This window comes from Zingiber officinale, chromosome 1A (assembly GCF_018446385.1).
Source record: "Zingiber officinale cultivar Zhangliang chromosome 1A, Zo_v1.1, whole genome shotgun sequence".
Classification (NCBI taxonomy): domain Eukaryota; kingdom Viridiplantae; phylum Streptophyta; class Magnoliopsida; order Zingiberales; family Zingiberaceae; genus Zingiber; species Zingiber officinale.
Window position 1 is genome coordinate 170,036,398 of NC_055987.1, and position 25,406 is coordinate 170,061,803.

The 25,406-nt window shown below is 37.8% G+C and overlaps 1 protein-coding gene across 1 annotated transcript in view; it reads right to left on the reverse strand.

The window, feature by feature from the left end:
- Positions 1 to 246: 246 nt before the first annotated feature.
- LOC122038386 (actin-related protein 2/3 complex subunit 1A-like) overlaps positions 247 to 25,406 on the reverse strand; it is a 28,748-nt gene continuing 3,588 nt past the window's right edge. Inside the window, exons 4-15 of the mRNA XM_042598115.1 lie at positions 25,272 to 25,366; positions 24,361 to 24,430; positions 20,862 to 20,931; positions 16,268 to 16,341; positions 16,121 to 16,187; positions 12,829 to 12,910; positions 2,199 to 2,287; positions 2,024 to 2,109; positions 1,829 to 1,892; positions 890 to 993; positions 747 to 805; positions 247 to 668 (exon numbers count right to left, since the gene is read on the reverse strand). Coding sequence (XP_042454049.1) covers positions 610 to 668; positions 747 to 805; positions 890 to 993; positions 1,829 to 1,892; positions 2,024 to 2,109; positions 2,199 to 2,287; positions 12,829 to 12,910; positions 16,121 to 16,187; positions 16,268 to 16,341; positions 20,862 to 20,931; positions 24,361 to 24,430; positions 25,272 to 25,366 — 919 coding nt within the window. The 3' untranslated portion in view covers positions 247 to 609. The remainder of the gene's footprint in view (positions 669 to 746; positions 806 to 889; positions 994 to 1,828; positions 1,893 to 2,023; positions 2,110 to 2,198; positions 2,288 to 12,828; positions 12,911 to 16,120; positions 16,188 to 16,267; positions 16,342 to 20,861; positions 20,932 to 24,360; positions 24,431 to 25,271; positions 25,367 to 25,406) is intronic.

Genomic DNA, 25,406 nt, shown 5'->3' on the forward strand with positions numbered 1-25,406 from the left:
ACCTAAGAATTTTTTTTAAGCCGGTAAAATATCTCATTAACTTTTTAGCAATGGACAAAATTTAAACAATTTATAAATATTGTACTATGTTTGAAAAACAAGACTTTGGACAAGATTTGAAAAAACATGAAACCACTGTGCTAGATTTGTGTATTTATCCATCAAGAACATACTCGTGAGCATCCTGTGAACAGAGTAGATATGAAATTCAGAGGTTCGCCAAAAAATCAGGAATAAGATAGCAGATAAGATAACATTTTCCCACCTTTACATGTATTGTTAAATCTACATTCATGTTTCTGAAACTACATTCAATATAACGCCCAGCTGATTGGATCGTGCAACAAACTCCATTCAGCAGAAAATATTAGGGGAAAAGGTACCAACACAAAGTAACTCTACATAATCATATGGCTAAAATTGAATGACATGCACTCAATTGAACAATCTGATGAATATACATTACATCAGAACAATCAAATATGGAGCACTTTCAAGAAAGATTTGGGTGCATAACATCTGCACCCACTCTCAGGAATACTGGAGAAATAACACGAAAAAAAACACTTGGAGTATACCAATCATTGTGTGGATGAGTATTGTGTCAAGCTATTGTGGAATGCCTATGCTATTATCTAACTCCCAAATCACCACTTTACCATCCAATCCTGAGGGAAATGTTGCCTGTTTAGATACTGGGAGATGAGTGAAAACAAATTAAGGAATGGTCCATGTAAATTTCTAACCTGAAGTACTAAAGCGTCTCACAACACTTTCACCTGGTTTCCTCAAAGGAATGATGCAGCTGAAAGCCAATCAATACGAACCGTTGTCTTTTAAAGAAAACCACCAAATGTAGAAAATATATTGTCATTAACTACAAAAATACCTTATGCAGTTTTCATGAGCACCACCCCTCAGTCGAGATGATTCAACATTGTCAGAGTTTGCTCCTTTTGACTGACCATACAACTTGCCTAAGGCTTCAGAAAGCTGGGAAAATAAATTACCAAAATTATTAACTAACCAGGAAAAAGAGGCTAGCAAAAACTCACATCTTTGCCTTATATGTACACTCAGCAAATAAAATCTGATTTGAACATGTTTTCTTTGATGCAAAGTGGAACTCTATGGGATGATGGGAAAGGCTCAAAGTTATTAGGAAAGGCAATTAAAATTATCATTAAGACCAGAAGGCATAATTTGCCAATTGAGGGGGCTGATTTTTCCTCCTCTTCATTCTAAAAACATAAATACCCTAAAGAAACATAAAAGTCAAGTAGAACTGGAGAACGTGCAGCTACTATAGTTCTTAAGTGTCCAATGAAATGTGATTCAAAAGCCACTACAAACAAGAAGTTGAAAGGGTAAGTTTGACGTCAAGCAATGTTTTAATGACTGTAAGAGAAACATTAGATATAGACTTAATACCAGAGCAAGAAAAATGTTATCAGTATGGGAGTTGGACCCAGGATCTATAAATTGTGGTTACTAGTTCTTTCAAATTTTAATTCGAGGGGAATGGAATAGAAATATAACTAATAATTTTCAAAATGTATTATATAACTAAATCTTAGCTGTTAATAAAATTTAGAGGCGGCTTGGGTCACCCCAGTTGTCTACAAATTCAAAGGAGATTTAACAATGTTCTCCATTGGGGTCAACCCTGCTCTACTTTAACAGAAACAACACAAAGACAATGATTAGAACCTGGTTTAGAACCATTGAAAAGAAAGAAAGCCATGCATACTGAGAAGTTATGGAAACCAGTTGAGTTGGTATGGCTGCAAACATTTTGTTTAAGCAATGTAGGCATTTTCTAGCATACCTGCGAACCATACTTGGAACTTGATGGTTCAATTTTCCTCTCATCTAAAAATTTTACAAAGCTCCTGTTGAAAACAATAATTTCACAGGAGTCAACTGAGTGCAAAATGGAGCAACAATAAAGTGCAATAATAGTTAACCGCAAAGATGCATGGATACTAGCAGTATACAGAGTTAATGGCTAAAGAAAGCATACCATAGTCCTGTTTCATCTGAAGTGAAGATCATAGGGTTGCAGTCAAACCCAACACCAATAACCATTTTTTCAGAAACAAAGAGAATCTGAAATTTTTTTCATCCTAGGTAAGTTAAACATGCAGTATAAGGGTATTGATATTATAAGGCGAAGTAAAGAGAAAATGCTGACCCACATCACATAAAGGCAAATCACGCAAGGCTACATTTTGTGCCTTGGGAGAAGATCCCACGTCTTCAATGAAGTAAATCATAGAATTGTGACCTACAAATAGGAGCAAATGAAAGATACCAGATCATAAAAAAGATTAGACGGATAAATAAACCAAACTAGTCAATAACAATATGACATCTATGATCCACCTATTTGTATTAGTGATCCGGCGGTAAGAACGGGGGACCCCCTTTGAGGGAAGTCAACGCCACGTGGAGGTCAAAGGTCAAATGACCGATCGGAAAAGGGGGACAGACCGGCCGAACGGATCCAAGCGGAAGCAAAGGCAACCCGACGGGGAGTCGGGTCTCCGACGCTCACGGTGAACAGAGTCGCTTGCCCGAGCGGGTAGTCCGCTCGGTCGAGGCTTAAAGCATCGATGCGGTAAATAAACAGTTTAAGCCAAGCACCCGGTCGGACCGATACCTACATCCGGTCGGATCGATGCTTGCCGAGCGGAGGGATACTCGGCTCGGGGAAAAAGAAGACAAAGGCAGAGGGAACATTGGGGAACATTTTCTTCTGACAGCGGGCATGTTCGATGACCAGGCCATACGCAGAATCGTACAGCGGAAGGTTCTGCTGTCCCATCGGAGAGGTGATCAGACTGTAGCAGCATGGTGTCAGGCATGCTCCTCTGACAAGCCCATACTACGGTATGGGAAATGACACGTGTACACCTCGGTAAGTGTGCACAAGCCTTCCCACAGCTCTATATAAGAGCCCTCATACTTCGACGAAGGTACGCGATCACGCATTCTTGCATCTTCGGAGCCACTTCATAATTTCCTCTTGCCTGACTTGAGCGTCGGAGGGTCGTCGCCGGGAACCCCTTCCCGGCCCGACTTCCTTGCAGGTTCGTCGGAGATCCGCGTCATCAGTTCGGAGAGCGCCACGTGCCCAGCGTCCGTTGATTCAGCGTTCGGACAGGATCAATTTGGCGCCGTCTGTGGGAACGCACCTGCATCCGAGCGGGAGCGATGGACGAAGCTGGACGATCGCACACCGTGATGCTCTCCACAGAGGAGCTCGACGCTCTGATCGAGACAAGAGCAGCTAAGCTTGTGAAACAGCAAAAGCAGAAGTCGCAAGCCGAGCGGATTGAGCAACAAGCGACATCAGCATCAGGAGGCCGAGCGGAAGCACTACCGGCCACGGTTCCATTTCATCGGGCCCTATTTCGTACGCCTCCTGAAGCCGCAACAGTTAATCGTGACCGAGGATCTTCATCCGACGAGGCGCTTATGCGAGACAACAGAAAGGGCAAGGCCCCCCGAACGGACTCCTCCCCCGAGCGGATCAACCGGCAATTTTTAGAGGCCATCCTACGGGACCCTCTGCCAAAACATTATGTGCCCTCGGCGATCGGGGAATACAACGGAACCACCGATCCGGATAATCATCTGGGTAAGTTCGACAACACAGCTACCCTTCATCAATATACAGATGGAGTAAAGTGCTGAGTGTTCCTTACCACCCTCTCGGGATCGGCGCAACGGTGGTTCGGGAGGCTGCCGGACGGATTCATTACAAGTTTCAAGAAGTTTCGCACGGCCTTCCTCCACCATTTCGCGAGCAGTCGGCATTATCAGAAGACAAGTGTCAGCCTGTTCGCCATCAAGCAAGAGCCCAGAGAGCCGCTCAGAGCTTATATACAACGATTCAACCAGGTGGCCATGGATATTCCAACGGCCACCTCAGAAACGATGATGAATGCGTTCACGCAAGGTCTCGTGGACGGGGACTTCTTCCGCTCGCTCATTCGGAAGCCGCCCCAAGACTACGATCATATGTTACACCGGGCCAATGAATACATCAATGTGGAGGAAGCCCAGGCGGCCCGAAGAAAAGAAGTTTCAACTGAGCGGCTAGCTCCTGCCGAGCGGAAGGCTGTCACTCGCTAGGAGCCGCCCAGAGGACCGCGGGCCGAAGCAGTCCGCTCTCACCATGCGAGGTCCCATGTCGTCCAAGAAGTAGTTGCCGAACGGCAGTGTAGAAATTAGCCTTAAAGGCCGTCGAGCTCCGACGTTAAAAATCGAGAGTCGAGCCGGCGACTATAAACCCTCCAAGCGGAAGACCGTCGAGCTCCGACGTTAAAAATCGAGAGTCGAGCCTGTGACTATAAACCCTCCGAGCGGAAGACCGTCGAGCTCCAACGTTAAAAATCGAGAGTCGAGCCGGCGACTATAAACCCTCCGAGCAGAAGACCGTCGAGCTCCGACGTTAAAAATCAAGAGTCGAGCCGGCGACTATAAACCCTCCGAGTGGAAGACCGTCGAGCTCCGACGTTAAAAATCGAGAGTCAAGCCGGCGACTATAAACCAGCCGGCCGGACGAATGCAATAAAGAGGTTTAACTGGTGAGTCGTTTCGTTGATCGGCCAAGTTCCCAAAAGTACTTCGTCAACATCCAGCGAACAACCTCTTTTGTCGAAACATGATATATTAAGCCGAGCGGAAAAGCTACGCAAAATACTTCGTAAAAAACCCCCCTTTCGAACACAAGAAAGGTGGGATGAGAAGCAAATAACGAGGAGAAACAAAGGAACATGAACGGTGGTTGGCGAGCCGAGTGGACAACACTCACATTGATTGGCAAAAGAAAAAGCCAGTAAAAAGATAGCATTAAAGAAATTAAGGCCGAGCGGCCGAATTACAAAAATTGATAAGTTTTTGGGCCGAGCGGCCGAGTTACATAAAAATCTCTACTCAAGAAAATCATAAATCTCCGGGGGGATGTTGCCGAGAAGCGCCGCCTGGTCTTGGGCCGGGATGAGGACGGAGTCGGCCAGATGACCCTTGGACTTCAAGTAAGTTGTGGTGGCATTCATAGCAAGCTCGAAGGCAGTGTACATCCGTTCGTAGACTTTCTCCGAGAATACTTCCGAACGGATGTAATTTAACCTTAGGGCTGCAACCCGGCCAGGCTCAGCGTCTTGATATTCCTTGAAGGCCGCTTGAGAGGCTGAGAGGGACTCCTGTAGAGTTTTCAGCTCTTCCTTATGCTTATTCGCCTCGGTCGAGCGGCCCACCTTCTCGCCGTCCAGATGATCCATCAGCTCTTTAACTTTTTGCTCCAGACCCCGAGCCTCTACGTTCTTCTTCTCCAGATTGGATATAGCCGTTTTCTTCCGCTCGGTGGCCAGGCTTATCTTACGATCCAGTGATTTGTTCAGGCGATCAAGTTCGGTCAGAGTGTGCGCCTGGTCGGCCGTCTTCTTCCGCTCGGCCTCCAGCAAGTCTTGGGTCTTTTTAAGCTCCTTCTGCAGCTCGGCATATGATGGGCCTTGGGAAGGAGCGCCGCCCGAACTCCGTAGCCTTTTGAGCTCCTCGTCCACCATGGCGAGCCGATTGGAGACAGCAATCTCCTCCACCCATCTCTGACAAAAGAGAGACTGTTAATAGCCGATTGGAAGGAATGCGTAAAGGACTTGAAAAAATAAACTTACCCCCGTGGCCTGTTGCATGTGGCTGTTGGCCAGATTGCTGAGGGGAATCATTGCGACGCACGCCCGAGCGTCGGCCCACATCTCAGCTAAGGGCCCCTTCATTGTGATCATGTGCTCGGGCGCAGTTGGCCGAGCGGCCTCGGGCATTAATTCCTCGGTGGGGAGATGCAAAGAAACTCGGATGGTGCGGTGCCGACCGGGGGTCGTCTGGGCGGAAGCCGGGGAAGGATCGGAGGCCGGCGGCGAAAACTGGGACAAAATTGTTGAACGTTAGACTTGGCGAGGAGCGGGCGGAAGGGAGCTAACGGGTATAGCCTCCAAGGGGTCGGCGGACACATTCAATTGGGAGAGGGTTCGATCGGACGAAATAGCCTCCACAGCTGGAGCCTTGCCTCGGGAATCCGCGGTGGTCCGCTCGGCGGGATGGACCGCAGATGTAGCCAAGCGGAGGGGTGTCTCCGTGCGACGCCTCTTTTGACGAAGGGGGTGCTCCTCCTCCTGAGCCGAGCCTTCCTCCCGGACGGAAGGCTCTCGACTAGCAGTTGCGCCAGCCGCCTGCTCCGGGAGAGAAGCCTGAGCGGCCGACTCCCCCGCGTTCGTGTCGCTCTCCCCTTCATTAGAGTCGATCGGCTGAATGCCAAGCGACTCCATCTCTTTGGCAGCCGCGGCCTCGAGCGCCGCCGCCTTCCTTTTCAAAATTCCAGTCATCACCGACTCCATGACAATGTTTGCTACAAAGGAAAAAGGAGAAAATCAGTTAGCAATCAAGGCAAATGTACAAGCAAGATTCTTACCGAAGCCGCTCGGGAGGGGGCTCCTGATCGGACTTAGGCCGAATATATACATCACCCTTTCAGGTAGGAACTTATTGATGTCAAACTTCAGACCGGCCAGCATGTTGGCTGCGTGAAGATAATCCGGTCGGGTCTTAAATCTTTTGAGCTCTGGTGAAGTTGGTGGTCCGATCTGCCACTGCGTTCGGAAGGGGGCCCGCTCGGGCATACGAAGGTAGAAGTAGAACTCTTTCCAATGTTTATTGGAAGAGGGCAATTTATTGAAGAAAACTAAACCGGGTCGAGCCTGGAACATATATGTGCCCAGCTCGGACTGTTTAGGGTAATAAAAAAAGTAGAAAACCTCCGGTCGGAGGGGGATATTGTGGATTTTAAACAGGACGACAACGCCGCATAAAAGGCGGAAAGTGTTTGCCGAAAAAGTTGCAAACTTCTACGATGAACGGATGGATGGGAAATCGCAGACCGGCTGTGAACTGGTTGCGGAAAACACAAAAAGCTCCGCGCGGCGGTTTGTGTGGCTGAGCGGAGGGAGAAGGTAAGATAATTTCGAAATCAGATGGAATGTCAAAAATATCCATCAGAATATCGGCGTCGCGCAGATCGAAACGCGACTCCATAGTAGTATACCATGGGCCGAGGGCTTGGTCTTGAGGCTGAGAGGAACTAGCCATTGTCCGAGCGGACGAAAACAACAAAGGACAAAGAAAGGTAGATGATAGAAAGAAGAGGACGACAAACGAGATAGCGACCAGAGGACAAAAGCACGACAAAAAACACAAGGCTAACACAGAAAGAAAGAAGAAGAACCTTACAGAGAAGAATGAGGATCGGGGAAGAACACTGAATCGCCGGAAAAAGAGAACCGAGGCTGCCGGAGAACTGAAACGCCGAAGGAAGCGGTGGAGTCACGCGAGAGCAGAAATGCGGCGAAGGCGGAGGGGCGGAGGCTTTATAGGGTTGAGCCCGAGCAGCCTCCACCGTTGGATTCAGGTCGCGAGAACCGGAGCATGCATCGCACCGTCCATTTCAAACCGCCTCGATCCTGTCAGAACACCACGCCGCCGCCGTACAATAACGGCAGCATCGCCACGTGGCATTCAGCCACTGGAACGCATTTAATGAGCGCATGCTCGACCTTAATGATGGAGATTGGCGAAAACTTCGAAAAGATACCGAGGAGTGTTGGCGTTGACTGGCATTTTAGTTGCCCCCGTGGGGGCCGGGCGGAGGATAGTGGCGTATGGACACCGCTCGGCGCAACTGATGGTCCAGTCAGTCGGACTAATCGCCTCCTTCGACTAGACTTGAAGGGGAGGCAAGTGATCCGGCAGTAAGAACGGGGGACCCCCTTTGAGGGAAGTCAACGCCACGTGGAGGTCAAAGGTCAAATGGCCGATCGGAAAAGGGGGACAGACCGGCCGAGCGGATCCAAGCGGAAGCAAAGGCAACCTGAAGGGGAGTCGGGTCTCCGACGCTCACGGTGAACAGAGTCGCTTGCCCAAGCGGGTAGTCCGCTCGGCCGAGGCTTAAAGCATCGATGCGGTAAATAAACAGTTTGAGCCAAGCACCCGGTCGGACCGATACCTACGTCCGGTCGGATCGATGCTTGCCGAGCGGAGGGATACTCGGCTCCGGGAAAAAGAAGACAAAGGCAGAGGGAACATTGGGGAACATCTTCTTCTGACAGCGGGCATGTTCGATGACCAGGCCATACGCAGAATCGTACAGCGGAAGGTTCTGCTGTCCCATCGGAGAGGTGATCAGACTTTAGCAGCATGGTGTCAGGCATGTTCCTCTGACAAACCCATACTACGGTATGGGAAATGACACGTGTACACCTCGGTAAGTGTGCACAAGCCTCCACACAGCTCTATATAAGAGCCCTCATACTTCGACGAAGATACGCGATCACGCATTCTTGCATCTTCGGAGCTACTTCATAATTTCCTCTTGCCTGACTTGAGCGTCGGAGGGTCGTCGCCGGGAACCCCTTCTCGGCCCGACTTCCTTGCAGGTTCGCCGGAGATCTGCGTCATCAGTTCGGAGAGCGCCACGTGCCCAGCGTCCGTTGATTCAGCGTTCGGACAGGATCAATAAGCTATGAAGATTGTCTACTTTTTCCATTTGTGGTTAGACAACTTGTGCAAGGAATTTATAAGTAAACAAAGCTAATTATTCATTTAGAAGGATGAGTAGATATAATGGACTATCAACCTAGTGGTTGATAGGAGAGTCCAAAGGTTAATTGTACATTAAGATTAAGGAAAGATTTCATTTCACCCTCCAAAGTTAAATGTTTTTTTTTAAATTCCTATCGGTAATCACATGTTTGTCAATGTCACGTCAACATTGGGGCATAAAATGCCTACTAGTTTGAAAACTCTTGAGGATATTTTGACAATTTCATAACTTTGGAGGACATTTTCAAAAAAACATATAAGCATTGGGGAATGACAAATATTCCCTTAAACTAAAAGCACGAGTTCCCGCAATGCACATTTCAACCAAGACATGCATCATCATTCCAGCAATTGGTAACCTTTATGCATGGTACGAACCTTACTGGTTTTCACCATTCTCAAACTCACAAATTCTACTGAGGTACTAGATTGTATGATACATACAGCACAGTTAGAAATTATACAAAAGAAAAAACAAATTGTTAACAGAAGTTCTCATTGAACTTTCAATATATGGAGAGTGAAAAAAAATAACCCTTCCTAATCTGCAGTGCCATTAACCAATAAATTTCATAAAAGAAAATAACTTCAATGGTTCATTACCAAGTAACATCAATACCCCTAAAAAAAGTATGCAAACAAACAACAGTCAAAGATTATTTGGGGACACGGCTGTTATCCCATCATTGAAACTTCTGTACAGTCATCATCAATAAAATTTGGAACTTTATATCATTCTAATATATAACAGAGTTCTCTCCTATTATTTGAGCCTTCAACTGATTCATTCAATTCGTTTAGCCAAATCAAATGGTCATCTATGAATATCTTTGTATCATCTTAATCTGTATTTTTTATTCTATCCATAATTAAAGAGAACTCCCCATGACGACCGGTCATGGCCGGTCCCAAGCTCAGATAAAGGAAGAGGGTTGCCTTAGGTTACCGGTTAAAACTATGACAAATATTTAATAAATGGATCCATTAAACTATTGTGCTAATGCTAGGTTGTTCCCCGGAAGGAACACATTGTAGGGTCCGACTGTAACGTTTCGGCAAGGACCACTATATCTCAAGAACTCGAGTGTAGTGCTAAATATACAAGAGTTTGAGTTATAGCGTTAACATATCAGCAAGAACCGCTACATCTCTATGAGAACTTAGGTGTAGTGTTAAATAGGTAAGAGTTCTCACACCATAGGTTAGATAAGAACAAATATGATAGGAAAACTAATAATCTAAGATTTGGAGCATGGAACATAGGAACTCTCACTGGTAAATCAATGGAGGTAGTAGATACGATGATTAGGAGAAGAATGAGTATTTTGTGTGTATAAGAGACAAAATAGGAAAGCGAGGAGACAAAGATGATAGAGAACTCGGGTTTTAAGTTATGGTACATTGGAAAGAGTAAGCAAGAAATAGAGTGGGTATTATTGTAGATAGTTCGTTAAAGGATGAAATTGTAGAAGTAGTTAGAAAAGAGGATAGAATTATAGCCCTTAAGATAATAGTGGCGAAAGAAACTATGAACATAATTAACATATATGCACCGCAAGTAGGATTAGATGAAACTACCAAATCAAGGTTTTGAGACGACTTAGATGAAATATTGCAAAATATTCCACCAAATGAAATGATTTTAATAGAAGATGATCTAAATGGGCATGTTGAAGTGAAAAATGAGGAATATGAGAGGGTACATGAGAGTTATGAGTTTGGAATGAGAAATGAGGAAGGGAAAACTATATTAAATTTTGTGATAGCATATGACCTTATATTAGTTAATATGTTTTTTAAGAAAAGAGAAGAATACTTAGTCACATTCAAAAGTGGGAATAATAAATCGCAAATTTACTTTCTTATAGTTAAGAAAAAGGATAGAAAGATTTGTAAAGATTGCAAAGTCATCCATGGAGAAAACTTAACTACCTAACATAAGTTAGTAGTATTGGATATACGCCTCAAATATAGTATCAATAGAAAGAAAATATATATGACTCCTAGAATTAAGTGGTGGAAGTTAAAGAATGGAAAGTAAAATATATTTAAAAAGATAGAAGTACAAGCATTCGTGAAATATACGATTACTCTAATACAGTATGGGATAAGATGGTAGTAAAGTTGAAAATAGTAGCTAAGAGTGTACTCGGTAAGTCAAAGGGACATGCACCACTAAGTAAGGAATCTTGATGGTGGAATGAGAAAGTACAAGAGAAAGTGAAGAAAAACGAATAGCTTATAAGGAATTATATATTTGTAAGAACGAGGAAAACTTAAAAAAAAATATACAATACCTAAGAAATAAGCTAAGAAAATAGTGAGTAAAGCAAAAAATGAAACTTTTGAACGATTATATCAAAAATTGAATACAAAAAAGGGGAAAAAAACATTTATAGAATAGTTAAAGTGAGAGAAAGGAAAACAAGAGATCTTATTCAAATAAAATGTGTTAAAGATGAATGTAATAGAGTATTAGTAAATGATGGAGAAATAAAAGAGCGGTGGAAGAGGTATTTTCATCAACTTTTTAATGAAGGTTTAGATGACCAACTTAACTTAGGTAATTTAAGTAGGTCAAATGAGAATAGAAATTTTAATTTTTATCGTAGAATTTAAACTTCAGAAGTAGAACAAACTTGGGATGCACAATGGAAAAGCCGATGGACCAGATGATATTCCGATAGAGGTATGGAAGTGCCTAGGAAACGACTATATTGAAAAGGAAAAAAAATGCTTGATCAATAGAGGATAAGTATTATAGTTCTCTTATATAAGAATAAGGGAGACGTACAAAATTGTACAAACTATAGAGGTATTAAACTAATGAGTCATATCAAGAAATTTTGGGAAAAAGTAATAGAAAAAAGATTAAGGAGACCAGTGACCAAAAATCAATTTGTTTTCATGCTTGGAAGGTCAACAATAGAAACTATACATCTTTTTAAATAATTAATTGAAAAATATCGGGAGCAAAAACAAGATCTACACATGGTATTCATTGACTTAGAAAATGCTAATGATAAAACACTATAAGGGAAAGATTTTAAGGTTTGTAGCTTAAAGACAGAATATATGGAATTTAAGTTTAGCAATATTAGAAGTAATGAGACAATTGTTAAGATAGGAGAAGATGAGTTGCCCAGAACCGAGAGATTTAAATATTTAGGATCATTTTTGCAAAATAATGGAGGGATTGAGAGAGATGTTTTACATAAAATACAAGCAAGATGGTTGAAATGGAGGGGAGCGTCGAAATACCTCTAAAACTTAAAGGTAAGTTTTATAAAATCGCAGTTAGACCTGCTATGTTATATGGAGATGAATGTTAGGTTATGACTCGAACACATGAGCAAAAGATGAGAGTTGCAGAGATGAGGATGTTAAGGTGGATGTGTAGACATATGATAATGGACAAAATAAGAAATGAGAGCATTAAAGAGAAAGTCGGAGTTGCATCTATTGAGGAAAAACTTCGAGAGACATATTTAAGATGGTACGAACATGTACTTCGACGACTAATAAATACTTCAGTCACACATATCAAACGAGGAAGAAGAAGACCAAAAAAGACTTTGTTAGCAATAGTAAAATAAGATAAAATTTATTTAAGTATAGATAATGATATATTAGGAGATAGAGTTCAATGGCGTAAAAGGATTCATATAACCGACCCCACTTAGTGGAATAAGGCTTGGTTGTTGTTGTTGTATCCATAATTAAAGAGTCACCTAATGGCTCTCAGAATAGTATTTTTTTTAACATTTTTAATAATCCAACAACTTCATCTCAACATCCTCATCTCTAATTAGCACATAACTACTCTATAAGACTTAGAATGCTCCTTCATATTCCAACTATCCAGCCTTAGTCGGATCAATGGTTACTTCATTAGTAACACTCATTAAAAAAAGAATAAGACGTGTAAGAAAGAGAAAATATAATTTCAGCTAGAAAATATAATTAACTAATAAAATCACTGCCAATAAAATAATGCGACACATGCAAATTTTGGAGATCCAGCTAATAAGAGAAAAGAACAAAAATATTTATTAAGTTTCATTAAAAAGAAATCTTCAAAGTAACTAAAAAAAATGTTATACTGAATAAAAACTGCCAGCCACAAATAAAGAATAAGCATATCAAAGTATATTTAACAGTTCTCACCTGCATATGCCAAGGTGTTTCCACTTGGAGACCACCTCACACCAAATGCCCATGTGAAAGAAAGATCAAGTTGGGCAATTTGCTGCTTACAACAATACAAGAAAAATATCAACATAAATATTAAGATTATGTAAATGAATCTTCAAAGCTTTAAATAGCCAAAGGTCAGCAAACTTCTCAATATAGCATGAACTATTTCTTATCTGTTATATCGTTTATTGTGATAAGAGGCTCCTGTTATTGGGTCTATGAAACAACCTTTTTTTTGGCTCATGGTTCCTACAAGTTAAGATTATGGTCCAGCCAGACGAAACAATGGTCCAGTTTTTATCTTTCACTGAACAGCAACAGTGGATCAAATTATGAGAGAATCTTTAACCAATGTCTAACTACAAAATCTTTAACAAAGGCCCTAACAAATTTGACAGAGTTTTAGAATAAGAAGAAAAAATAGGTTCAGCCAGTTGTATCCACCATTGAGCTCTATGTAATGCTACATCAGAAGTTATATGTAATCCTTTAAATTGCAGCTAATTATGTATTTGAAGGCACATGTATATTTGTTGTCCTTTACCCACTTACGCCTAAGTCTGTTTTATCCACTTGCCAAATCCATTTATCAATTTTGAACATATTCAAATCATGCCACCTATCTTCTCTCAATTATCATCTGATATACACCTTCCATCTTGCAAATAAGAAACAACAATCATCAGAGAATAATCATCTAAAATTCATCATCTGGGGGGCAATAGAAGGATAATCATAATACATACATAGATCACCATGTAAAATCCATGTAGTATACAAGTTACTAACAAGTTATTTATGCATGATAGAATCAATCAAGGAAAACATTACAGTCTCTTTTACAATATAATTGGATGTAATGTAGCTAAACAAAAGATAACTAAAAGACCTCATCCATATATTTAAAGGAGGGTTTACAGGGGACACACATGAATGATTCATGCTCCATGTATTTACTATGCGTATCTTCCCTCCCCTCCTATTTTTATGCTCTAGTAAACTTAGCCTAAGTCATGACAATCAAGTTTGCTGCAGGAGCAGAGTCAAAGGTCATTATTGAGAAATCTAGTTGTTGACAACAATTGAATTTCCATAATAATAGCATAAAAGCATACCTAGCACCCAAAGCAAGAGTACAAACCTCATAGTATGTTCTAAAATCAACCGTCAATTATAATGCATATATAATAAGACTAAATATTGACAATTTTCTCAATGGACGCACCAGAAGTTTCATTTCTTCCCAATGGGTGCATTTTCTCTTAATGTTATGAATGTAAATTTTTTTCTTTATTGATTTTTTTTTAGGGCTTAAACTTTTATCTTTTTGTACAACTATGAATATCATTGGATTTATAGGAGTGAGATCTATTTGAAAATATTTTTCAAGTTAAAAGGAGTTATTTTAGGCCATCAAGGTGGTTTTGGCCAAATCACTTGGAGGTCTTGCTGTTCATGAAATACAAATGGGTATGTACGCATTTCTATGAAGACACTGATTTCAATTGTGATTGTACCTTTATATTGACATAGTAGTGCATGAAATACAAACGAGCAAGGAAACTAAAAGAATTATTGAAATTAGTTCAAAGGGAAGATAAAAATCTGTCGATAAATGAATCCCCATTTGTTGAGCGGTACTTATTAGGTCCTGTTCTATAATTTGGTTTGATCTTGTAGTCCAAATAATTCCATACCATGATGTATCTGATATAATAGTAATCAGTGAAAAAAAAAAATACTTATACAAACCAGTGAAGTGACTCCATCTCCAACGGTATAAAAATATGAATCATTAGAATATTCGGAACCATTCATGAACATTACCGCAAATATAATTAAGACATTTATGACTCCCACATAAATAAGAAGCTGTGCAGCAGCCACAAAAAAGGAGTTCGATGAAATATAGAATAAAGATATATCCATTCTTTTCTTCCATAATGTAAACCATCCTAATTTTTTTAATTGATTCTGGAATAGAATAATTCCTAGAAAAATAGAAGGGGGTTTAGAGCCTATAGACATTATTACATATATTATACTCTAACTATAACCTCCCCAACCCTTCTTTTTTTTTTAGAATTTATAGGAGTGAGATCTATTTGAAAATATTTTTCAAGTTAAAAGGAGTTATTTTAGGCCATCAAGGTGGTTCTGGCCAAATCACTTGGTGGTCTTGCTGTTCATGAAATACAAATGGGTATGTACGCATTTCTATGAAGACACTGATTTCAATTGTGATTGTACCTTTATATTGACACAGTAGTGCATGAAATACAAACAAGCATGGATGTGTTCCTAGGACAACATTGATTTCAACTGTAGTCTTACTTTTGCATTATGATATGTTTAAGACTATCAAGGTGGTTTATTTATTCATTTGCATGAAATCCTAAAGTAAGCGCATAGCTGTGTTTGTGAGATGATGTTGATTCCAACTATGGACTTACTTCTGTGTCCTGCTGCATTTAGGTGCATCAAAGTGGTGATGCCTCTTGTGCAAGAGTGGCCGGTTGAACTAAGGGTATTGCGGGGATTTCATAGTAGAAAGTGCTCCCTTTAGAAAGAAATGAAACTCAAGGCACCCATTCGAAAAACCCCAGCTTCAAATGTGCCCTTTAGAAAGACATGAAGCTTAGGGCGCCCATTAGGAAAATTCCCAACTTTGAGTGCACCCTTTAAGAAATTTGCCCTAAATATTTGGACAAGTCAACAAAAAAATTGAATGGACCAAAACCAATAATGTGTGCCTTTAATTTAATTTGTCAGTACTTTTATTGTTACAAGTAGCAACTACAGACTAAGGTAATTTATACCATAAATTCAAATTCAAGAGATACCACATGCCAAGATCTAGTTAGGTAGCAAAGATGAATCCTTCAATGCATGCAAAATAATTGATGCAGCTATAGAATAAGGTAAATCCAGCCATAGATTAAGGTAATTCATTCCACATATTCAAATTCAAGAGATGCCACATGCTAAGTGCTGGTTGGACAGAAAAGATCAATCTGTCAATGCACGCCAAGAAGCCTTCAGTATGTATCAAAAATAAATAGATAAATAAATAACAAGTTCACCAAAACAACTAGATTACAAAAGTACTTGCACATAAATCTTTCTGCAATGTCCGTACTCCCACAAAAACATCCATGAGAAAGATAATTATCAATCAGGCACTATAGTAGTAACTGGACATATTTTAATAACCTCAAAATTTACTAATCAATCTAGTGAATAAAATAACTAAATAACGAACCTCTCCAAATTTTACATCACCAGAAGCACCTGATCCTTTCCAAGGAAAAAAATTTAATCCTGAGTCTCTGTTACAATCAAACAAATTCAAGTAATTGTCACCCAATTTAAAATAAAGATATATATTTTCACTGAGCACTGTACAGACCTTGAATCCACACCTTTGATGAAAGTAGAAAACACCCTACATTTTCCATCAGTAGATGTTGTTGCAAGAAGAATCTGTAATCATAGCTGGAGTCAATCGAGCTCTGAAACTTGATGATGACAGCCATCAAGGTTCTTTTTGTTTCAAAAGTAAATAAATATCAATAGGCATGCTGTAGATTCCCTAAGATGTGCTAATATAGCAAGATGCCAGATGTTCTAAGCACACCTTCCCCTCTTTACATGTTTCTTGGCCACAATGTAACTGAATTCATAACAATGACATGGACATGCAAAATCAAGCATAAACCTCTAGCAATTTTAGAATACATAAAATTTTCTGGCAATATGATATGAATATAGAAGTCTAAATGCTATGCCAAGTGTTCCAAAATCAATGCTAAGATATGGTGATTGCCTGATATCAGAAAAACTAATAATTAGCATTTCTTTCTCTCTGACATGAAGCTATAATTTGTTTTTTTATATAACAGTCTTTAAGCTATTGGTTTAGAATATCAGGACCATCTAGCTGTAACATTCTGAAAACACAGGTATACTAAGAATTTTCATATATGCCTCTCTTCTTAGTTCTTACACTCTTTCATTATCAACATATAGTCATTTTGCACATCATTCAAATATGCAAAAATTTCACACACAAAGGATAAGGAATGACAAATTTTAAATTTTTCTTGATCTTCTTATATCTTATGTAGCTATCCAATATGACGTACAGAACTGATGATCACTTTATCTCTGGTTCTTTTACTCCCTTATTTTCTTGTTCGCCTCTTAGGAAAATAGATCTTAAAGGAAGCTTTCAAGTTGTTAATCTAATTTAGGATTATAGAAAAGTTTTGGTAGAAGTTTGATTTAATTTGGTTGGTAAAGTCTCTAAGTTGTTAATCTAATATAGATTATAGAGAAGTTTTGGTAGAAATTTGATTTGATTTGGATGGTTTGATAGTTTGTTATTTGTAATTTGATTTATTTCCTAGTTTAATTTTTATTAGGTATAGTTATTTCTTTTCTTGAAGGGGACCTTGGTGCAATAGTAAAGTTGTTGTCATGATGCAAAATGCAAGGTAAGACTGCGTACAATAGATCCAATATGATCTGACCCTTAAGTGGCACCTTGCACGAAACATTGTGCACTAGACTACCCTTTATAGTTATTCCTTTTCTTGTTGTTTTTAGTTTATTTACAAGTTTATCAAGGTTGGAGTCTGAATTTTCCCATATTAATCAATATTTTAACTGATAATAATTTTATAAGATTATTTATCTTTTGTGTTGCATCAATATGTGTGAATTTTGAACCCTTTTATGTTGCCTTATTTGATTTCTAACCTAAGCTTAAGATTTTAATTCAATATTCTCATTCTTTATAGCTTATTTAATGTTCACAGCAAAAGAATAAAAATTAATGATATACCAAAACCAAAAGAAAATGTCTAGCCGTCCACTCATGTATTTCCAAATAATGAACTTTCAGCTACCATCAAAGGTTTTAAATCACATTCTACGTAGAAAGCTTTGATGTTCACCTCAATGAGATGGTTTAGATACCATGCCGGAGTGTCAAATTATAGTGTCGGCAACAAATTAGAGCCAGAAAAAGGGATGAAGAAAAAGATGAAAAAAGAAAGTTTAAAATATGATTCCACATTGGAGTTCTGATTGAAATAGTACAGCTTTGACACTGCTTCGCTTTGTGTTACTTCTGAGCTTTGGCATGCATCATACCATGTGTAGATTTAATTTAAATGGGTGTTATTCTTTAATACACTTTTATTTAATTTATTTACTTATTAAAATAAAGCTATACCAAGCATATAGCTAATTGAATAACTTTTTTGTAGCAATAAAATGTATTAATCCTAGACAAATTTGGGCACCTGTTAAAGTATCTCAAGAAGAATTAAGATGGGTTTTACTCATTTTATCATCTATAGATTTTCTATTTTTTAACAAGATATATTAATTTTAAAATCGAATTAAAAATAAATTTACTCATTTTTATTTTAATTCATGTGTCAAGAAGAATTCATATAAGTTTTACTTCTTAATAAACTTCCCGTTCATTTGTTTACTTATAAAATAATACAGTAGAGATTTGATAATCAATTGCTATAGAATTTTAAAGAAGCAAACAACAAAAGGATAATAAACTTGAATTTATCTCGACTCATGCTAAAAGGTGTGCAATGTGTCAAAACACAAGCTACACAATATAGATTACGCATGTCAATTAAGATCAAATTTTGTTAATTTATTGAAATGGTATGTTTAGCTAGTGTCGACTGACATGATATGAAATTTCAAACTATGCCATCAACTATAAGATTCTTAAAGCTCAACATTAAATTCAAGAATGCTCTAATTATATTATAAATGCTAAAACTTAAGTATTCAGGTACACTTCGAGGTTCACTCTGACAACACATGGCAACATCTCCGTCATTGATGGTATAAAAAGTGTCACTTCAATCTTCAATTAAATAGAAAGTATAGTATCCTCTTTTAATCAATGAAAAAATTAAAAGAAATACATCTCTCTCCTCCCCTCTCGTGAACGTAACAAATAGGATGGAGAAATGGGATAGCGAAACTGCCTCCTTCACGGTGATGACTGTCATTTATGACTTGCCGAATAAATGTTGCAAGTTGTGTCGCCAACAAATCGAGATAAGTTGAGCCACTTGCAAATTGAGACAAGTTACTTCATTGTTTTTTAGATCACTGCTTTGGAACTATTAGATTGTTGACACGATGAAAGAAGTTGAGAGACCGTTCGTTCCCCAGATTGAAAGAGCACGATGGCTTTCAATCGAATGTTGCATGACTAACCAATAGTGAGCAGTGGCTCATTTGTTTCCAAGTTTAATTTATTCACATACCATGTCACTAACTCACTTTCAAAGTTACAAGGGTGAATAGGTAAACATCTCCATACAAAATCAAGCATGCTATTGACACTAAGATCAAAACAGATTTAAAGATGTGTGCATGTGCACGCCGGCATGATCCCTACATGTGTATGATCAACATCTCCTACATGTTAATGACAAAATAAATTCAAGATTTAATTCTTGCATGCATGGCTTGCATGCATGGCTTGCATGAACTAATTCATCTATGAATGTCAATGATTAGCGATGCTAACTATATCTCTGCATGTGAAATTAAGGGCTTACTTTTGGTGAATAAAATTTATTTTTGCATGACATGAATGCGAGTCAACATGCATGCATGATCTCCTATATAAGAGTTAACAAAATAATTCTTCCATAAACTAATCTACTAATCTTCAACTGCAATAATTGGCAATGTTGGACGACATCTACAATTGCAAAATTATGGGTATTTTTCTCTCTACATAAGAGTCTTTTTTTTCTCTCTACTTACCTTGTGAAGAGATGGATGCAAAAAAAAAGGAAGAAAAAAACCATCCATAAAGAGGTTTAAGTGGTATTTTTTTACCTCTATTGACCTTCATGGATTGATAAGGGGAAAAAAATTATGAATAAAGGAGGAAAAAGATTAACAAAGAAGAAAATTAATGGATGAAAGAGGGAAAAATATTAAGGAAAAATAAATAGAGAAAAGAATTATCTATTTAAAATATTTGGCCTAAAGTTAAAAAAATGTTACGACTCCGGAGGCGGTGACCAGGTTACAACATCCACCGTGACCTTGCGGAGCCTCCCACGGGATTGTGGCAGCCATTGCGACCTCACGAAGCGAGTTGCGATGCCAGTACTGCTTCAGTGAGCAGAATGATAAATTCTCATATCGACTGGCATGGGTTGGTACTTAAAACCTTAGTATTACTTATCGTTTTTTCCATTTGAAGTGTGCCTATAGGTATAACATTTCCATAATTGTTCATAATTGCTTTCATGTTCACATTCACTAACGTAACATTGACTTTGATGTTCTGGGTCTTGGAACAACTTTCTTAGTGTAGCTATGGAAGGATTGCTGGCACTTCGTCAGCTTTCTTGTTTTTAGTCTAGGATTATGGAAGATATTGTTTGCGTTTTCATATATGTGAAACTTTGATATAATATTAATAAGAAAACTTAAAGTGTGTTAGTACTTACAAACCCAGCTACTTAAACTAAATTAAATATTCTTGCATAATTTAGTTCCTCATTAAGGTTACTTGAAATGGATATTTTAAAAGAATTATCTTTTTCAAATGCGTCCAATTAGTTACATCTATTATACAATGTTTCGCCATTTTGAATTGATATGATTCCACTTACAAATTGGCTAAAATAAAAGTTGTAAAGGAAGTTATATATGTTCTTACTTTCTCTCTCTATAATTTGTACTTGATCATTTTTTCTATTTTAGTAAAATAATATAAGATTTATTTTCTATAATTTAATATTGATAATGCAACATGTTCACAATCCACATAGTACATTTATGACATAACTTAGAGCAACGAGTCACACTAATACACCTAGGAAGCAAAAAACTAAATGTTCAGAGAAAAAGTACCATCTGTATTATGAGCATAACCTTGAAGAGATGAGAAAAAATTGCATGACAAATATCAGCAAACATAATAACAAACTTACATTATTAGGATGCCATGCAACACTTGTAACAGAGGAATTATGCTTTTTTCGTATAAGCTTGCTGACCCACCTGAATTTAAGCAAACAATAATTCAGAGAGAAAGCAAACCCCTAACAGCAAGGAGATCAAATCTGGTTAGATAATGAACCATTATATGGCTAAGAATTCCATTGACCTTAGACTATAAACGAGGACTGAATGAGAATAAATTAAGTTTTAACGAACAGAATAAAAAAACTAGACAGTTCTCTAGATTTTCATGTTTTGCATCGTACAATGCACCAAATATACTCTTAGTATCAACCTTGTTAATAGCTCTATCTTGATGCAATAATTCACTGACAACAGATATCAGAGTAACAGTTTTACTGCAATGTGATTCGGGATGAGAAGAATCAAAAATAAGGTTATTGCTTTGATCTACCAAACTACAAGTTTACTAATATCGCTAGTAGTATACAGGTGCTCCCTTTAGTCTCCAAAGACTAGAAATGGTAACAGACAAGAGTGGAATAATGAGTGGAGCAGTGGAGGAGAATAGGTTCATGAGATCTGCATCTCACAACAAATTAAAGTGTGCCTTTTCTCTTCATTAACAACTTTATGGGTGTGGTAGAGCCAATTAGCAGGAGACACTAGATCCATGGACCATGCACCTCAGGTGTGCTAGGTCACATGTTGTGGGTTGCTATAGTGCATTGTTTTTGGTGGGGGTGAACACAAGAGGCATGTCGAGGACCTAAACAAGATGATGTTATTCATAAACCAAGCAAGCTCAGTCAAGCTTGACTGTGTTAAAGCTTATTTATTTGAAAATAAACAAGCTTGAGCCAAGTTAACTGAGCTCAATATTTTCTGTTCAAACTTATTTACTAAAAGCTTACCAAGCTTGAGCATTTACTAAGTTCAAGTTAACACAGGGATGTCCTTAAATTAAAACTTTAATCCAACAAATAAAACTTACAGCATTGTCTCATTTTACATATATTATAGACAATTTATGAACATACAGTTAATAAAATATCATCATAAATATATTCATGTAAAAAAGTATTATAAATATAAATATTTATTATTTATGATACATTTGGAAAAAAAATTAAATAACATGATTGTCAATGAACTTAAAACAATTTTGGCGAAAAGTTTATTATTTCATAAACATTAATAATGTGAGCTCAATATAGTCCAAGCTTGTTCATTTATCTTGCTAAACTTAAAAAAAATGTTCAACTTTGTTTGTTTTTATTTTATTTATTTTTTCATATTGATCATAGACATAAATGAACTCTTACTGAGCTAAGTGTGACTCGGTTCATCATTCGCAACACTATTAGTTCTCATGTTGAAAAAAAATCCAAGAGGCAGGGGCAAACTACACCAAGTCAATAGTTTTAATTTTGCGTTAGTGGACATGCTCACCACATTAACACCTAGTTAGGTTAAGAAGTCCAAATGAGTACCCACGTAAGCTACAAACATAATTAGAATCAAGGTATTAAAAGGAGATTTCAAGCGGTCAACCTCTTGCCTAGTGCGTAGGGAATAGGTAGAGATGCCTAAGCAAGGGCCTAAGTTTTGAAATTAAAATAATATTAAAATATAGTTAAAAAATTAAATTAAGAGTGTCCTATATATATATAAAACAACATCCTTAATCAATTAAATCAACTTTACAAGTATAGATAATTAATAGATAAACAAGCACTATACTCGATAGGAAATACTTTATATTTCACATTGTAACCAAGAAAACAAAAATCAAAAATAAACATATAAAGCCAATAAATATAATTTAAATTGACCAAAGAACATAGCTAGTTTATAAATAACATCATGTTACAATAGAAGAAATAACTAATCTTAAATAAACTAGCAATTTATAAATAATAATAATAATAATAATAATAATAATTTTCCCCTTAAATGTACTTGGATTGCTAGGCAAATTGTTTTGACTACTTTTTAAAAAGGTTGCTTGACAAAGACGGCCTAGCCACTAGGTGAAGCAATCCCTAGGTGAAACCGCCTAGAGGTGGCTATTTTTTAGAGTATGACAAGAATAATTATCCATGGAAGAATTTATAAAGGTCACATTAGAGCATGGTTTAAAATTTCGATCTGTGTCGAGATTTCGATCCCAGACCGGAACGATACGGTTTCGGTATCGTGCTGTGCCGTTTTGATATTTTGCATATTGATTTTATATAAGTTGTTTGAACAACTTAATATGGTTAGAAAAAATAATTAAATATAGTTTTATTTAAAGATATATTAATTACTCGAATTAAAATTGATACATCATAATTATATAAATTAATTGTTTATTCATTTAATTAATTATTAGTTTAAATCTTATATATTTAAAATAGTAAAAAAATCAAAATATCAATTAAATAGTAAAAAATTATTAAATAATAATAAAAAATTATGAGAATATAAATATAATTTATTAGATTTTTTAAAATTTTTTTTAGAATTTTTAAATAAATTTAAAACAATAAAAAAGAATTTTTTATAATATTAATTAATAATTTTTTTATTTTAAATATATTTTTGTATATTTTATAGGGATAATTTAATTAGGATTTATAAAAACCTATTCAAAATATCACACACTTGGGAATTGTTTAATTAATTAAGTCTTTTTTTTTCTTTTTGCAACTGTGATCCCGTGAGTCGTGAGTCCCGCGAGCGCTGCTCGTGCCACACTTCTGCCGACGACAAAGGTGTCACTCGACACTTCCGGCGGAGGCGTCGCACGACTCTTCCAATGCTCGTGGAGGCGTCACGCAACGCTACCGCCGGAGGCGTCGCAGGACGGTTCTAATGGTGCCAAAAGCATCGTGCGACGCCTTCACTACCGTCGTCCTGCGATGCTTCACGGAGGTGTCCATCGCAGGCGGATGAGGAAGGTGAAATTTGTCTGCTGCCGGTTTCACTTTCTCACCGGAAAGGTAAATTCCGACGGTTTCAAGCAGCATGGCTTGGCACTTCAAACCCTGCATTAGAGGCATTGGTGGCTAAAAATAAAAGTTCACAATTCAAACAAAACCAGGATGTCCACTTTGGATGAAACATGCTTTGGGAGTTTATTATCATCACCACTTAAATTGCTATAGTCTAAACAAAATGAATAGAATATACCCATCAAATGCAATTCCATGAATATCATAGATCCCCCACGCTAATTCAATGAGCAAATGTTAAGCTAAATGGTCCAAAGAAGCATAGAATACTATGTTAAAGGGCAATCCAGTACACGAAGCTCCTACCAATATGGGATTCCAATGAAGGATCTATTGTACGCAACATTACATTGCAAGAGATTGTTTACGCGAATCAAACCCATGGTCACACGACAACAACTTTATCGTTGCACCAAGACTCCCCTTCAAGATAGAACACTAGGTTGTCAAAGAATATATTAGATGCACATCCAATTTACTAGTTCTTTATTAACACATTAATGCATGGAAAAATATGAAAGCCAATTACCAATTATTCTCTTGTTCATAGTAGCATATGCAAACAGTTTTAGCACCACTTCCGACAGCAAACTTGTTTTCTGAGATGTCAAAGATGAGTCAGAAAAGTAAGAAAACAAATACTAAGTTATACCTAAATATCAGAAAAATCACCAATCTGTCTTTTCAAACATAAGAACAAAAAGGCAACTGTTTTATATTGATTCAAGTCTACAATAAACAGTATATTTAAAACTTTAATATTTAAACAAAAAGTTTGTTATCTCATAATAACTGTTTTAGGTTTGTCCACTTTCTCCACAGGATGACAAAACTATAACCTATATTACATTAAAAATAGACCCCAGAGCAAGCTTACATACATTCTAGGATAAATTATTCTCTACAGGTGTGTGCACCTCGCCTTCTCATACTATCTTTCTCCAGTTGATGTACCTAGTAGCTGCCTACTTTGGTGTGAAGAACACTAATTTGCTAGGAATCATTAGACATGTAGTTGATAAAATTCACACTATAAGTCTTTCACCAAAGATACCAAAATGACTTTGGAAATTGCAATGAGTAGCAATGATGGATTTTGTAGACGTCTAGAGGCCTAAGGTTAGAAATGGCAAGATTTATAAGTACACAAGGTATTAAGTGCTAAAAGTCACCATAGATCAAGAAATGCAACAACTTAATCTTCTGCATCAATAATGAAATTCAAGAAGCTGCACTAGAAATTATGTTATACTGATGGTAACATTTTTCAATCTTGTGTTTCAAATAGGTCCAGTTGTCAAAATAAATAAACAAATAAATTTAAAACACTATGAAGGCAACTAAATCACTTATCTCCACGTAGAAATGACCAACAAAACATTCATCATCAGTAATGGAAAAACTAAGAAAACATTGAAATATGCTATCTTATCCTAGTACCTTTTGGACTCCATTGGACACAAAGTGCAGCACGATTAAGCCTGAGAATGACAAGGGTGGGCACCCACTCTGATGCTTCTTGATTCCATACATATCTAAAATATGAAGCATAGAAAATAACAAAATCTAGATTAT